This window comes from Numenius arquata, chromosome 11 (assembly GCF_964106895.1).
Source record: "Numenius arquata chromosome 11, bNumArq3.hap1.1, whole genome shotgun sequence".
NCBI classification, from domain to species: Eukaryota; Metazoa; Chordata; class Aves; order Charadriiformes; family Scolopacidae; genus Numenius; species Numenius arquata.
The window spans coordinates 39068806-39085167 of record NC_133586.1 but is presented as its reverse complement, the minus strand read 5'-3'; the positions used below and the strand labels follow the sequence as shown (position 1 = coordinate 39085167).

At 50.4% G+C, this 16362-nt stretch overlaps 2 protein-coding genes across 2 annotated transcripts; one reads left to right on the top strand and one right to left on the bottom strand.

Annotated features, from left to right (window-relative positions):
* The first annotated feature begins 224 nt into the window (after positions 1-224).
* MYOZ3 (myozenin 3) lies at positions 225-7859 on the top strand. Its single transcript, XM_074156224.1, has 7 exons — positions 225-379; positions 1378-1464; positions 1841-2004; positions 2248-2316; positions 2417-2564; positions 2832-3003; positions 6250-7859. Exons 2-7 carry the CDS (start codon positions 1434-1436, stop codon positions 6410-6412), a joined length of 747 nt encoding a protein of 248 aa, XP_074012325.1. The 5' UTR covers positions 225-379; positions 1378-1433; the 3' UTR covers positions 6413-7859.
* Positions 7860-8813: 954 nt separating this feature from the next.
* RBM22 (RNA binding motif protein 22) lies at positions 8814-16232 on the bottom strand. Its single transcript, XM_074155856.1, has 11 exons — positions 16131-16232; positions 15448-15501; positions 14467-14496; positions 13340-13472; positions 12951-13051; positions 12591-12763; positions 11828-12028; positions 11157-11321; positions 10605-10693; positions 9941-10072; positions 8814-9257 (listed from the first exon to the last, which is right to left on the bottom strand). The coding sequence occupies exons 1-11, from the start codon at positions 16182-16184 to the stop codon at positions 9127-9129; spliced, it is 1263 nt and encodes a 420-aa protein (XP_074011957.1). The 5' UTR covers positions 16185-16232; the 3' UTR covers positions 8814-9126.
* Positions 16233-16362: the final 130 nt, after the last annotated feature.

Sequence of the window (16362 nt, the reverse complement as noted above, 5' to 3'; positions counted from 1 at the left end):
CCCGCTTTGTGCTGGGGTGGCAGCACCCTGGTGCCGAAGGGTCAGCCCTGCTCTGTGCCGGGGCGACAGAATGCTGGTTCCCCAAGGGTCAGTTCTGCTCCGTGCCGGGGTGACAGAGTCCCCGGTCCCCAAGGGTCAGCCCCGCTCCGCCCCCTTTCTCAGCCAGAAATAACTGCTGTCCCACAGCCGGACCTTGGCATCTGGGCTGGAGCCCAGCACGGGTCGGGGCGAGCAGCAGGGAGCCTGGGGGTGCCGCAGAGGGCCAGCTGGGACCACCGAGCACTGGTGGCTGGACCTTGGCTTCAGCCTCATCCCCAGCACAGCAGGAGAGCACCTTCGGTCCCTGGCATCTGAGGTGTCCCCTGTCCGGGTAGAGGAGGTGAGGTCCAACGCTGGGGCCAGCGGCTGGGTGGGTGCACGGGGCTTGGGGACATCCCAGTCTCGGTGGTGGGGACGTCCCCACCGTGGGGGTCAGGGTATGGTCTCCCCGGAGGGGTTTGAGGGAAGGATGGGTGCAGGTCCCAGGCTCACCATGTGGATGGTCAATGTTGAACTCAGCTGGCAGGGAGCTGTGTGCCAGGCACCCACAGCCCCACGGGGACCCCCTGGTCTCCAGGGCTCTTAGGGGAAGCTGCACAGCACCAGCCCCAGCTGAGGGACACCAAATGCACCAAACAGGGCCGAGCCACCGCCCCCGCTTCTTGCACTTGCTGAGCCGAACGCCCCGGCAGCACCGGAGGGTGCTGCTGCGGGTGGGCAATGGGGGGCTCAGACCAGGGATGGTCTCATCTCCAGCCACCTCCCTGCAAAGGAGCAGCCCATCCCAGCAGCCCTGGACCCATCTCACCGCTGACCGGGCTTGTCAGCTCCCTAGCAGGGTCGGGGTTGAGTCTTCTGCACCCTTGGGGCCAGTGGCTGAAAATAGCTCTGCTAAGGCAGAGGTGCAGGTGGGGTGGCAGCCAGGGCCCCTGCTCGCCTGGCAGGCTGCGGGCTGTGGGTGCCACTCCGAGGGGGCTCAGGACACCAGGACTCTGGCTCGCTGTGGGCAAGGACAGAGCTGGGGACATTTTTTGCCCTAAAGAAAGGCAGAGAGGAAAGACGACAAGCAGGGGCTGAAGGGTGGCATGCTTTGGACATTTTCTTATATGTATTGAAGGGAATGGAGAGTAGGATGGGGATGATGCTGGCCAGGGGAGGTGTTCAGGGATGGTGCTATCCAGGAGAGATGCTCAGGGATGAGGCTGGCCAGGGGAGGTGTTCAGGGATGATCCTGGCCAGGGGAGACGCTCAGCCAAAGCCTGGTCTCTCCCCATGGCACACCTGGGGCTGAGATGTCCCCGTGCTTGGTGTCACCCTGGGGCTGCCTCTCTCTTCCAGCCGCGTGGGATCTGTCCCTCTCCCACAGAGCTGCCCCGGGAGCACGGAAGCAAGTGATGACCATCATGAAACCGGGCCCTGAAGAAGGTAAGGGGGAACTGGGGGGTGCCACTGGTCCCAGGGCAGCACTGCCTGCCCTGCCTAGGAGCCACCCAGCTCTGGTTGTGGCCACTGGCCCCACTCCCCAGGGCCTCTGTGCCTGCTTTCTCCATCCCCTCTTGCACTACAGCCCCAAGGGGCAGCAATTGCCTGTCAAAGGCTGGAGGGGGGTCTATGCACTGGGGCAGGAGAGGCTGTTTGAGCCTCTGGAGCTGAGGTAACTCTCCAACAATTCCCCCCATCAAGGAAATGCAGCTCCGGGTGCAAGGCTGAACCATGAGGGACCCTGGGGAGGGGACAGACCGGGAGGACAGGGGCTCCCCAGTGCTGCAGTGGCCTCAGCTGTGGCTCTGCTCTCCCCCAGCCTCCCCAGTGCCCCAGCTGGACCTGGGCAAGAAGATGAGCACCCCACAGGACCTGATGATTGAGGAGCTCTCCCTGGGGAATAACCGTGGCTCCCAGCTCTTCCATCAGCGCCAGAAGCGGATGCAGCGCTTCGTCTATGAGCATCCCAGCAGCTACAAGGAGGTGGGTCTGTGGCTCGTCCCCTGGCTCTGAGGGGGACAGCCCTTCCTTGACTCTTGCAGCCCTTGCAGGGAAGTGATTCCTGGAGGGAATGGGGGTCTCTTGGCAGGGCAGCCACGCTCAGCTGCTTGCTACGCCAAGATGAAGGATGGCTTGGTGGGCTGGGCATGGAGATGGGCAAGCATCAAAGAGCAAGGGTGACAGTCCCTCTCTGCACCCACTAACCCTTCTCTTCACCTCCTGCAGCTCCCAGGGCCGGGTGGCTCACACCACACCGAGAAAGGCGACCTGGAGGGGATGGCAAACGAGTGGACGGTGAGTAGGTGGAGGAAGCTCTGAGGTGCTTTCAACAGCCTCCTGAGTCCCAACTGGGACATGGGGAGGTCCCCACACCCGCTGACTGTCCCCTCTGCAGGCAGGGGAGGACGCCGGGGGTGAGCAGAGTTATCACTCTGAGCTCCACGTGGCAGCATCGCCCCAGGGTGGCCCCCCCCAAGTGCCCAAGAAGACAGAGAAAGTCTTGCAGATGAGCAAAGTCCTCAACCCCGACGCTCTGGCCCCAGGTAAATGTCACCTACACCCCAAAGCCAACACTGTTGTAGTCTCAGTAATGTGGAGCTCTTTGAGCTGCTGCTTCCAGAGCAGCTAAACCCTCCCCCAGAGTTTTTATACATATAAATATATAACATATATTTATCCTATATACATATGTAATCCTGCCTCCAGCAGCATGTCCTCTGTGGCTGTTCCCAGCCTCCCCTCCCCTGCTTGGGATGTTGCCCCAGCCCAGCTGTGGCCACAGAAGCCCATGCCATCTCTTCCCCACACAGGATACTCAGGCCCCCTCAAAGAAGTCCCCCCGGAGAAGTTCAACGTCACCGCCATCCCCAAGGGCTACCGCTCCCCATGGCAGGCGCTCCTCAGCGACAAGGACAATGCTGTGCCTGGCAAGAACCAGCTGCCCATGAGACCCTCTCCATGGGACTTCAGAAGCTTCAACAGGTAATGCTGGCTGAGGAGCTGGCACCACCAGCCTGTCCATCCCTTGGCCAAATCTTTCAGCCTTAAGAAGCACTTAACATCCTGACAGGGAAACGCAACGGTCCATGCCCTCTTTATACACCACAGGGGAGAAGCAAGGGCTCAGGTTGCTCTTTTGCTGATCAGGAGCTCATCTGTGGCACCTCTGCAAAGGTCCCTGCCTCCAGCAGCTCCCCAGATCTCCTCTCAGCTCCACCACTGGCTTATGCAGCCTTAAGTAGCTTGACCTCACTGGGTAACCTCGGGCATGAAATCTGGGAGGACTAATTCTCATGCATGTGCTCCTGGAGAAGGAATCACTGCTGTTCCCAGCCGGGCTCAGCTCTGGGCTGGGTGGAGGAATGGCACAAACAGTGCCAAATCTCTCTCCTAATTTCCTTAAGGTACCCAAGCAGCTGCTGGAAGCGGTGGGGGTGTAAGGTTAATCTTCCCACAAAGTGCTAAGAGGTCACCAGATTCCTTCCAAACACCTGCTTGAGACCGAAGCCTCCAGGCTGGGGAGTTTCTGGTGGCTCAGCCTGGCAAGCTCCAAGCCCTGTGGCTGCTGCCAACAGAGCACGGCTGCTGTGCCTCCTCACACCTCCAAATCACACTGGGGTCGAGGTTGGGACCCTGGAGCAGAGAACACCAAGGAAAATCTCCTTTCTGGACAGATGCTTGCTGGGGATCCAGGAGATAGAGACCTGGTGGTAGGAAAGCACCAGCAGCCCAAGGCAGAATAATGAGAACTGAACTTTAAAGCTGGACACCATCCCAGGGAATCTGCCAACTGAGGTCCTGGTTCTCTTCCTCACTGAAAGCCTCTTTCGTGAGGATGAAAGCACATTAGCCTTGGTGACCTGGCCAAAGTCACCTTCCAATAGGCGAGCTCCCTACCAGGACACAGCACTGTTCCATGTCAAACCATCTACCATGGTTCTGGGCCTCTGCAGACGGCAGCTTCTCTCAGCCCACACCGGGGTTGGGTTTGAGTCACAGGGGACACGTCTGCTGGGCTTTGACCGCTTGGCAGAAGAGGTTGTGTGGGGCTACAACCCCTCTGCATGGGAATCGCATCCCAAAGGGCAGAGATCAGCCCAACCAACAGAGCAGAGATGATGCTGCCACTGTCCCTTTGCTCCTCTCCCTCAGCCCTGAGGCTTTGCCACGGTGCCTGGTGAGGTGTCCTCTTGCGTTTCCCCTCCCACACCAGTGAAAGCGTGGCAGCGCACTGGTTTGCACTGGAGTGGGACTGAGGGAGAGAGAGAAGTGACAGGGTTAACAGGATGAAAAGAACCTATGGGTAGCAGTGGGGAAGCAAAGGGGCTGTGTTAGTGATTCCCTCAGGGTCTCCTTCCCAGCCACTGAGCCATCTCCAGCTTTCCTGGAGCAGTAACATCCGAGGAGATGCCACAGGGGGGAGAACAAGGAGCTGCTGCAGACGCTTGGGCTCTTTTCTTCCAACATTCAGCCATCTTCCTGTCTCGGCATTTATTTATGGACAGGGACTGAAGCAAGGGCATGTTTCTGAATAATGCTTTACCCCGTACTATTTTTCCCCTCTCAGATGTTGCCTTTCTATTTAAAGGCTTGGATGGTTATTTAATACAGATGGATGCTAATTTAACACCAAGCCTCTCGCCACCTCCTCTAATTCTTCACTGAGGCATGAAGACTCAGAGAGCCAATCTGCTTTTAACTGGGCTTTTCATGATCTTCCAAGCTGTTGGCTTTTAAATCACTTCTCAGTTCATCAAATACCAAACTGCGGAAAAACAAGCTTTTTTGGAACAAACCGGCTAGCAAGAAGCCAGTGGTCTTGCCTAAAGCTAGGTGAATCCCAGCATGGCCCACATGGGTCACAGGGCAAGTTCACCATCTCAATAGCAACTGCCTTAAAGCAGATTGATTTATTCCCGACTTCAAACGTTCAGGCTGTGATGCAAGGACCTTCGGCCACCTTGCTAAGGTGTGCTGCCTTAAGAGAGAATGAAAACCAAGCTTTGAAAAGGACTGTCTTTCCCCAGAAGGGAGAAAGTTTCTGGAACAAACCTCTCTCGTTTACCTTTCCCCCCTTTATTTCTCCTCTGTTGCAAAACAGTGCCACATTCCTCATGTTTGAGCAGCTCTTCCCAAAGCAAACACTCCCAGCTCTGCCTCATTGATAGCTCAGCCTCCATGTGCTGCTCCAAAACCAACACTCTTGGCTCTTTGGGGGCTGGCACTCTCTTCCCCAGTCCCTTTCCACATTTCTCCAGAAAGGGATGACAGTTCTTGCCCCCGCACTGCTCCTCCTGTTAGTCATAGTTCAAGAGAATCTGTCCCAAAAGGCAGAGTGGAGCCAGGGCCAGGAGAAAGACATTTGCCTACACACGTGCTAGAGCTATCAGGAGTCAGCACTATCAGCCTCTTCCCTCTGCAGAACACATTCGCTGCGGACGAGTCACTTTCTAAAGACCAGGGGGTTTGTCACCGTCACCTGCTCTCTTAACCTAACCCCTTTCCCATGCAAAACATCTCTGCTGTTGGCAGAGACCATCAGAAGAAACTATGATAAAGGTCTCTCTATCATAGGCACCAAACCCTGCTCTGTACCTGCCAAAGCTTGGGTTGAGGTTGGCTCTGTACAGGAGAAGCACCTCACTGGGCTTGCAAAGGCCCTAACAGCATCCCAGGAAGGAAGAAGAGGGTTGTCATTTGCTACAGGCATTGCTAGGCTGCTGCTGGGCTCACTTAGTAAATCCAGACCTGCTTCTTCACAGAATGATATGGGGTTGGAAGGGACCTCTGGAGATCATCTAGTTCAACCCTCCTGCCAAAGCAGGCCCACCTAGAGCAGGTTGAACAGGAACGCATCCAGGTAGGTTTTGAATGTCTCCAGGGACGGAGACTCCACCACCTCTCTGGGCAGCCTGTTCCAGTGCTCTGCCACCCTCAAAGTAAAGAGGTTCCTCCTCATGTTTAGATGGAACTTCTTATGTTCAAGTTTGTGCCCGATACCTCTTGTCCTGTCACTGGGCACCACTGAAAAAGACCAGCCCCATCCTCCTGACACCCACCCTTTAAGTACTTACAAGCATTGATAAGATCCCCTCTGTCTTCTCTTCTCCAGACTAAAAAGACCCAAGTCCCTCAAGATGTTCTAGTCCCCTGATCATCTTTGTAGCCCTTTACAACATGCCCAACCTCTCCTCCTGCCATGCTAAGTGTCCTCTTCTCCTGCTGCAGGACTCCTGCCCCGTTTGACAGGGCACTGGTCAGCGACCTGTTCTCGGTGCCTACCACCGAGCTGGACAACCTGAGCGCTCTGGAGGTGATCTCCTGCAGACCCAACTTCAACAGAACGCCCCAAGGCTGGGTGCGGATTCTACCGGAGAGCGACGAGCTGTAGACCCCGCCGCCCCCTTCCCCACCGCCGCGGATGCTTTTCTCGCTAGACTCCAACATACTTCGCAGGGTAGGGGAGAGTGTTCTTTGGGAGAGCTAAGCTGGTGGTCTCGGGTTGTCGTTCTCTCCAACGGGACTGGAACAAGCTCAAGTCTGGGACCATTTTGAATTCCCCTCGTGCCAGCCATTGTCACAAGGGCGTTTAGACCTAAGGTAGCCAGCCAAGTCCTCCTCGTTGATCCGAGCAGGTCACCGTAAGCTCCCGTACAAAACATCCCGTACAGCCTGTCCTCTTCCCTGGCTCGTGGAGAATGGCAGGAGACACCAAATTGTCTCACTGCTGCTTCACCGGCACACAAGACCTGCTGTGACAGCTGCCGCCTTTGCAGAGAAATTCCATCCTTCAGGACACCTCTACGTCTTGTCATTCCGGTCAGGACAGCGAGAGGAGGCGATAACTGAAGAGCAGCAGCAAAACACGTTACCGGAGGCACTGGCACGTTAAAAGCACTCACCCTGGGCTTGGCTGGACAAGAGAAACAAGTGAAGAGCTGGGAATCTGCCTGTTTACCAACACAGCACAACCAGGATACATGGGAGAGGAACACTGGGAGTTGGAAACTTGTGCCCCGTTTTCCACAAGCTACCAGCTAGCACTTGGCAGCTGTTATTTTCCCCGTCCTACTGCTATTTGCATGCCTTGCTTAAACACCCAAGCCCTATGATTGACTAACGCCAGGTTTGCTTCATGCAGTTGGTCAATAAGGATCAGGCCCTGCCTGGACCCTCCGCGCTGCAGAATTGTGCCGGTCTGAAGATACCGCCGGGGTATTCCGGCAACTTCGCCATCAGTGGGAAGGAAAAGCAGCGCAGCCATGACTCTAGAGCAAGCACCGGCTTCTCCCTAAACGCAAAAACCGGCAGCAAGGATTCCACTACACTGAGGTTTTCAGCAGTGACACACAGTGGGACATGCAGCTAACAACAGCCTAGAGGACAGTCATCAAAACATCTGGAACACCCTGCTAATAAAAACCTCTAACTTAACATAGGCTTTCTACAATTGCTTTTGTCAGGTTCTTAACATTACATCTTGCAAAAGTTGAGCATCAGGATAAAAGTTTCTTTTTCCACCACCGTGGTTGAATCGGGCAAGTAAATTTTGTGGTAATAAAGCAGTTAACGATGGCCTCAGTTGTGAAGCGTGTTTGCAATGCTGCCAGCCTGATGCAGAGGGAATCCCACACAGGGATTCTGCTGAAGCAACACCCCATTCAGGCAGGGAACTTCCATTGCTCTGTTCTTCCCCCAAAGCAGGAAGGGACAAGCAAACGGAAAGAGAAAAGGTCTGTTCCTTAAACATTAAGAATTTATGATCCTGTTCCAAACCCATCACTCCTCTCTGTCCATCAGCTGAAGAACTGGAAATAATAAATAGATTGCAATAATATAAAGCCTGTTTGTATTCAAGATCTGTCTGCTCAGCGCTCATGGCTCCAGCTGCAGAGACTCGGGGCCAGAGCAATGGCACAACGCTGCAGCCCTCCCATGTCCCCAGCAGCCCTCCGCCCGTCCTCCAGCACCCCCCTGGGGTGGCTCGGACTCGACAAACTCACCACCTGCGCCCAAATCGTACAGGACAGCACGGAGAACTAAAAGCAGACCCGCTGTCACTGCCAAGTCCGCATCTTGGCTTTGGCAGCAGCCACATAAAAAAATCAAAGTCCTCAGACACTCTGCTCCAGGAAGCCGGGTCTAAGCAAAGTGTTGAAAAATCCAAATAGTTTAATCACGCTCCAAATATGCTGCAGAAAAGCTTGCAGCCTCACTGAGGGGCTGTCACCAGGCTCAAACAGGCCACTGCTAAGCTGTCACCCCACGTCACGCCTGCACTACCCGGTGGCTGCTCACAAGAACTAACACTTACCCTGCTCAGGATGGGCAGGATTAGAGGTGGAGCATCAAAAAAGTTCTGCTTTGCTTTGTTTTTTAAGCAAGACATCAGGAAAAAGGAGGAAAATTCTCTAGTTAAGGCAAAGCCATGGGTTTGGCACATCTATGAGCTTGTTTTTCAGCTTGGTTTAATACCTCATTAGGGTAATAAGTCATTACCTGACAGACAAGAGGAGTCTCTGATTACGTTTAAACCATAGAATCGTAGAATGGTTTGGGTTGGAAGGGACCTCAAAGATCATCGAGTTCCAACCCCCTGCCATGGGCAGGGACACCTCCCACCAGACCAGGTTGCTCAAAGCCCCATCCAACCTGGTCTTGAAACCCTCCAGGGATGGGGCATCCACAACTCCTCTGGGCAACATGGGCGAGTGTCCATCACCTTCAGAGTAGTCCACAGCATTCAGACTGAGGATATCAAACGGGCTTGAAAAGGGTTTGATTTTGTTTTTCCAGAAGTTTATTTTAAAAGTGTGCAAACAGGATACATGGCGAGCACTGTAATTCTGGTACACCTGATCCAGAGACCCCTGACAGCCCTTCTGTCTGTCCCCCCCGCCCTCCCTCCACGCCCCTCAACACTACATGAATGATCTGGGATGTATCAAAGACCCGATCAGCTAGCGGAGACACGGAGCTCAGCCTGCCCCGTGCCTGCAAGCAGGGAAATAAGGCTTCTCTAGCTCACCCACAGCTCAACATATGGCGCTACCATGGTAACTAGAAAAATCACTTTTAATGAAACGATGAGGGTTGCAGGACGTGCTAGGGGCTGCTGTGCTTCCCCGCGTGGGCACCCATCCTCTGGGGATCTTGAGATGGGTAGTGAATGGGGCCTGGGGCTCTCATGAAGGGAGGAGGGGGCCCCATGGCGTGGAACATGTGGGGTCCAAAACCTGCAGAAACAAAGTTGGCAGCTTCAGGTAAAGCAACACAACAGGCAACGCAGACGCACTGCTGCTTGGAACTACCGACGGAAAACAGCTGGCTCACAGCTGTGCCTCAGAAAGGTGACCATCTCCCATGGCTCCTCCAATCCCCAAATTCCTTCCCCTCTTTCCAGCACAAGCGGGGGCAAATCCTTACCCAACACACATCCTTACTCACAGATAAAAGTTGGTGGGGGGACTGGGCAGGCGTCTGTAATGCCAATCTAAGTGCTTTCTACTCAAATGTAGAGCAAAGCAAACACATCCACAAGAGTCTGACACGCCATAAAAAAAAAAGGTCTCTGGATAGATATATACACAGAGCCAAACACAGCCTGGCATTCAACCAGCTGCAGAATTACCCTTTGAAGTTCAGGTTAACGTGGCATTTATGCAGCCAGCAAAAGCACTGAGCAGGTCTCAGTCCCAGTACCAGGCATCTCTGACATGCCTGAGAATTTGCAAGTGAATAAATACATACCACAACCGGCAGCTCAGTTTAATTAAACTGTGCTGACAGCTTGTTTTAGGCCATCGGTTTACACTGTATGATCGGGGATGAGGAAAATCAACTCAGCACAGCTGAGCAAGGAGGAATAGATCCTCTAACACCAAGTTAGACACCCCCCTTGAGGGGGAAACACAAGTACCTGGAGGCGGCGGCGGAGCAATGCCAGGAGGTGGTGGCAAGGCAATGTTAACCACGGCTGGAGGGCCACTTGGGGGTAGGTTGAAGTAATTTGCAGAAGCCTCCTCTTCTGCAGCTGGAGGAGGAGGGAGAGCTGCAGGAACAGTACGTGGTGGTTATGGAAAATCTCTCAGTCACAACACGTGGAGATATCTGCCTTCAGAGGCACAATCAGCTCTTCCACAAAGGCAAACTGCTGCTACTATTGCACGTACGAACCAGAACAAGAAGCAGGACTGCACTGAAACTCCAGAACAGTCCACTTTTCCTCACCTGAAACCAGCTTTGCTTTTGCTTTCATACAACACTCAGTGGATTAGGAAAACATTAACCAAGCCTTGAAAAGCGTGGGATGCCAGTATCTCAGATCTAAGTAACTTTAATTCAGCATTAACTTTTCACTCATCACATAAAGAATTCTCTTTTCATCAAGAATTTGCTTCTAGAGAAACCTTGCCCCCCATCCTAGTTGGACCCGCTGCAAACCTGCTGTAACTGCCTGCCCTGGGCTCACAAGTGCCTCTACTGTCCTGAACGCTGTTACTGCTCTCAGAGGTTTAACACCAGCCTCTCTCATGGAAGCAGGTCAACACTAAGTGTTTCAGAGATGAAAACAAGTCCCTCACCTCCAGGAAGTCCTGGAACTGGCTCCAGCTTTATCCCGGATTCTGTAGTACCTTCCTTGTCCTTTTCTTTTCCTCTTGCTGCCTGGGACCTAAAATCATAGAATCATAGAATCATCCAGGTTGGAAGAAAAATCAAACATTTTAGGACTAGGATGAGAAAAGGCAGGATAAGCAGATATTCACACCACAATAGTTTCAGATTATCTAATCTAGATCCGTTGCTTCAGGCCGAAAGAATATGAGAGACACTGTCTACAGATATATCAGAGATACATGGTACAAAGTGTAAAAACAGTGTTTCCAATAGTTAGATTGGAAGCAAAACTAGAGAAATTCATCCATAGCCCTCAGCCAGGAAACCCTTTACACAATTTGTGCAATCTCCAACCCAGATCCCACTGCTGAAACAAAACCAAACCATAACAGGACCCCAAATATTTACCAAGTCAGTATCTACTCCAATTTAATATCCAGTCCTGCTCGTCAAGACTGCATAAACTGAATTAAGAACCTTGTGGCAGCATCCTCAAGGCTTCCTCACCCCGCACTCACCTTCCCCATTTGACATTGAGCCTGCGACCATTGACAATGAGTTTGTTGAAGGATTTCTCGGCAGCCACTTCTGCAGCTTGCCGGGTGGCAAACTGGATGAAAGCACACTGTTGCCTCTGTACTACAGTTATTGTCCGAATCTCCCCGAACTGGTAGAAGTGATTTCTGTGTGGGGAAAAAAAAAAAATGATTATGAAATCCCACTTCTCCTAGCCACAGGGTACATAGCACAGCAGCATGTGCTGCAACAGATATGCTCAGATCCTTTCTTTTCTCCATCACCAGTTCAGACTAACCATTAGAAATCAAGTCTCTTGCCCTGCTGGGCAATTATGGAGCAATAAAAACTCCGCAGTAGCTTTTCTCAGCAGCTAGAGAGAGGCTATGGGACTACAGTGTAAAAAGCATAACACTGTATCCCCAACAGCTCAGAAGGATGACTCATCTTTGAAGAGAGAAATTTTAATCAAAGCAGTTGAAATGTGCCTGTTTATCTGTTCCCCAACAAGCTGGCACTCCTCTGCACTTGCCCACCAACCAGTTCCCCATTAAGGAAAACTGAAAGCCAGATTTATTTTTTTTCCTTGCAAGAGAGATTTCTGCACTTCGAGATGAGCAGTAATCAAAGCACCAAATAAAAAGGCAAAAGTAATACAAATTTACCAACACACCTGAGATCCGATTCAGTGATAGTATCTCCAAGCCCTCCAACATACAGTGTAGTAATAGTCTTGTCATCGGGGGGGTCTAGACGAGGCATGGTTGATGCTCTCTTCAGAAGTTTATCAGCCACGGGATCATTAATTCCATAGTAACGATCTTTGATATTCTGATCAGCCAGTGGATCATCTGGATCTGTAGGTTTCTCGTGTCTAAGGTTCAGCAAACAAAGCATTTCATAACACCAGTCACAGCTGCATCAAATTTAAATGACTATAGCTGCTGCCTTCCCTTCTAAAAGCCTCTGGTCGCTTATATGCTTAACCCTGTTCATATAAACACATTGAAAATAGCCCGGAGAAGTTACACTGCAGCCAGAACTGCCTCAAGTTCCGAATGAATGGCACTTCTGACAGCTCAGCGTTCAGCACTACAAAACACAAGAGCTGGATTTCAAATGGCCCCTTGTTCAAATACAAAGATCTCTGATTGAGGGGACTGACACCACGAACGGAAAAAATGAACTACGCAAGAGAAGAGCTGCAGTCACTGCTTCAGCAAAACACTGCACACTTCAGCTAATTCCTCACAGACGAACTCACCACAAGAAAGACTCGTTCACTGTCGCTGCGTGACAACTGACTGCGAGTTTCACACTGACCCCAGTTGCAGTGTTGTGTCTTCTGCCCACTGTAGCATTCCCTGTTCTCCCAACCCCAAGGGAGCTGTTTCTGACCGCAGAGAACAGATTAACTGTCTAAGATGTGTCTGTACCTGTAGGGACACTCTTCTCCTCTCTTGCATTCTCCTTTCACCCAGAAGGAACAGATGTGAGGACGGTTACGTTTATAGTAAGGAGTGGTCCGAGCCAGCTTCAGCAACATGTCACTGGTAGAAGTAGCTTTTCCTAGCGCACCAACTGGTCTGGTGCCATCAGAATTGGATATCTGAACGGCAGTTAAAAGGAAAATTATGAGATTTTTCTAATCATTGAAAACTAATGCACAGATTCAGAGCAGCCAAAGGATTTTAAGATGAGCTGAGTCATTCCTTTTCATAAAAGTGAATTTGGCCCCTTTCCTCCCCTACACACACCCACAGATGCAGAGCGTGATTGTAACTACACTTTCTTACCTCTCGCTCCATGTTCTGGGTGTAATACTCTTTATTGACATCAGACTTCGGCATTTCATCCTTAAGGGAGAGTCCTGCATCCCGGACCTGAATAGGCAAACCTAGAACAAAACAAAACAAAACAAGAGAAAAAGAAATTCATATGAAGCACAAGGTGAAAGAGCAGTAATAATTATTTCAACCTGCATTAGCCAGAGATAATTCATCTGCTGCTCAGGTATACCACGCTGCCCCTGAACCCCAGAAGAGATGTGATCATCAAGACTTGTTCCTCTGTCCAGAGACAACCACATCAATTACACGCACACATCTAAAGACATTTCACCACCTTCTATTTCAGAGCAAAGTCGACCAGCTGCTTCTCTTAGTTTACATTTTTCAGTACGCACCATATTCCAGGTCAAGGAGACAGGTTTGACAGACGTTCTTCAGCTTGCTGCACGTCTGACACACTTCTGTTTTCTTGAAACGCATACGAACACCAGGGCACCAGCGAAATACTGTGAAAGGCCTGGCACAAATCTGAGACACACAAAGTCAACACTTGTTATCGCTATCACACAGCAATGAAGTTACCAGTCTGGTTCTTGAACAGAAACTTAAAATCCAAACACGTTTAATCTCTTTAAATCGTAAATACAACTTCCTCATCTTAGTGCTAAGATTCAGACCTCAAGAAATATTTGTTTCTACTTGTCGCTTTTCTTTGACAGGAGAGAGTTTTAGGAAGGTTTTTTTCTTGTTGCTTTTCATTTATTTAGTACAATAACCTGAATGCTGAAAGCAGGTTTACTCAAAGGAAAGAGAAATTCTCCTTCATTCCAGGAGATGTCAGTATAGAGCTATTAGAGACACATTATCAATTATTTGTAAATTAGTCACCAGCACAGCAGCAAGGCCAGTGAGAGGTTATGAGACTTTTGGCCCATAAAATGATTACTGGTCTGTATCTTATCCGGTGGAATGGTGCATCTGCTTCTGCTGCATGTACAGTTTGAGGAAGGGAAACAAGATTTCAGCACATACCTTCTCTCTACCTCAGGTGACAATTGATAAAGGGGGCAAAAAACCCATTGAATTTCTCTCAGTCAAGACAACACTAAACACGCCTTGCTCACTTAGAAATAAACGTGGTTTATTTCTTAGATAACTAACACAAATCACCACGTAGTCACAAATAACATACTCAGAGCAAGACCCAAATTCCAGTTATTTATGCACCACTTACGAGTATCATTTGAAATACTGAAATGCCTTCAAATATAGTACAATATTAATAAAACTTAATTCTGATAAAAATGAGCAAATCCTAAGTCTGTCTAAACAGTCTTCAATAATTTTACTAGTTTAAGACTAATCAACTTGGTCTAACGAAGCACACAGTAGACTGACCTAAAAATGTATACAGTTACATAAACATTTTAAGTTGCTTTTAAGCAGATAAGCAATTTTCTGAAGCTGACAGAATTTTTTTAACATCGAAATTTAATATTCCTTCAAAAGGAAACAAACGTACCTTGCATTCTTTTCCATATTTTTCTTTGGTCTGAAATACAACCAAAAACAATAAAACAAAATATGAAATATCATGAATTGAACATAAAACATGAAACACATAATTGATGTTATAGCACAATGGGTTATTTCCTAATTATGGTACATTTAGACTCACCCACTCCTATGTCCTGGGCTTACACCTTGGGAGGTCAACAGGACAAGAAAAAAATCCCGAAAAACTCTCAATCCATTTTTGTTTTAGAAACATTCATTGAAACACAGTATTATAAACTCCATTTCATACACAGATGAAAGGCGAGAATGAAATGGATTATTAATAGCTGTTTTTAAGCAACGATGATGTTACATGAAATAAGTCCATGAAAATAAGCAGTTTCTGAATATCACCTATTCCGGCCGTAGGCTTATGTTTCTCAAAAATATCATAATTTCTCTCAACACAGTTGATGGAATGAAAAAGTCAAGGAAAGATTATGTAAATGTAGGTCATACACAACTGGGCTGAGCAGAGAAAAGAAATACAAGGGGACTGACTCATACTGCACAGAGGAAACCACAGTAAACAAGCAAGGATTTAAATTACCATCAGACAGACTTCATGAGACAGTTTTAACTTATTTTTACAGGTGCACATCCTGCACATTTTAGAAATTGTGCTAAGCTACTTAATGTTTCAGCAGTTCACTGTTCTCCATGTCCCACAATTTACCGGTACCGAAGCTCTCTTTTCTAGTACCTCCTGCACTCTAGACATTAGACTGTATCATCTTGTTCTCCTTTTTGACTGATTTGTTCTTAAATCATGTATGTAATGCTGTGACATCGCATACCACCAATGGCCGGAACCAAATCCTGTTGTGCAGAACCAACTAATTAGGGGTGCACGTGCACCTCAGCATCTGAATATTTTAGTTCCTGAAACTCTGCAGCTTTAGGGCCAACACAGAGGAAAGGACTGTATGGTCGAACAGGCACATACCATTCGAATATATGGGTTTTCTCCAAGGCATGTCTGACACAGAATCGGGAAATCCTGAATTGAGGAAGAAGACAGAAAATCAGGAATTTGCATCAAATTCTATCATCAGAACTGCATTCGAATCATTGTCTGTGATAATGCAGCCAGGTTAAACTAATCAGACTGCAAAAAGAGTCACTCAAAAGAGTCGCTGGGATTGCTATGAGCCACAATGCAAGGCCCGTATTATGAAAAAAAAACATGACCTGCTCGCTATTCCAGTTTTAATTAAAACTTAAAACAAACAAACAAGTTCTTGAGATCTTCGCTATTCAACGACCTGACGGCGACAGATGACACAGACACACACATCTCCCCTCAGCATCCATTGTTTGCACTGTGCCAACCCAGGAAAGGCCTCAGCTCCACAGACCGCGGCCCCGGGCTCACGGTGGGCCCCGCTCCTGCCGTGAGACAGCCCCCCAGCTACCGGACACACCGAATCCGCCACGGGGAGGGGCGCCCACAGCAGCCCGCTCCCTTTTCCAGCCTGTACTGCTCGTAAGGAGGACTCTGGTAACGGCGGCAGCGCCTTCCCGGACCGGGGGACCACGGGCAGGTCCCACTCCGGTCCTAGGGGCCGCCCCTCCCACCCCACCCGCCCGATCCCAGCAGCGGAAGGCCCCGCCGCCCCCCGTGCTCACCGCGTCCTCCCAGTTCTGCCGGTTGTAGGTGTTAGAGCCCAGGGACGTCGACATGGCGGCTATCGCCGCTCCGCTCCCCTCAGCCGCCGGAAGCCGCCGCGTCGCTCCGCCTCCTTCCCGGCAGGCAGCGGGAGCAGGAAGTGACGCCACTTCCGCCAGCCAGTAGGAGCGTGGCAGGGCGGCGGGGTCACAGAGGGGGCGGAGGGCGCTCTAGGCAGAGCGAACCATAGAG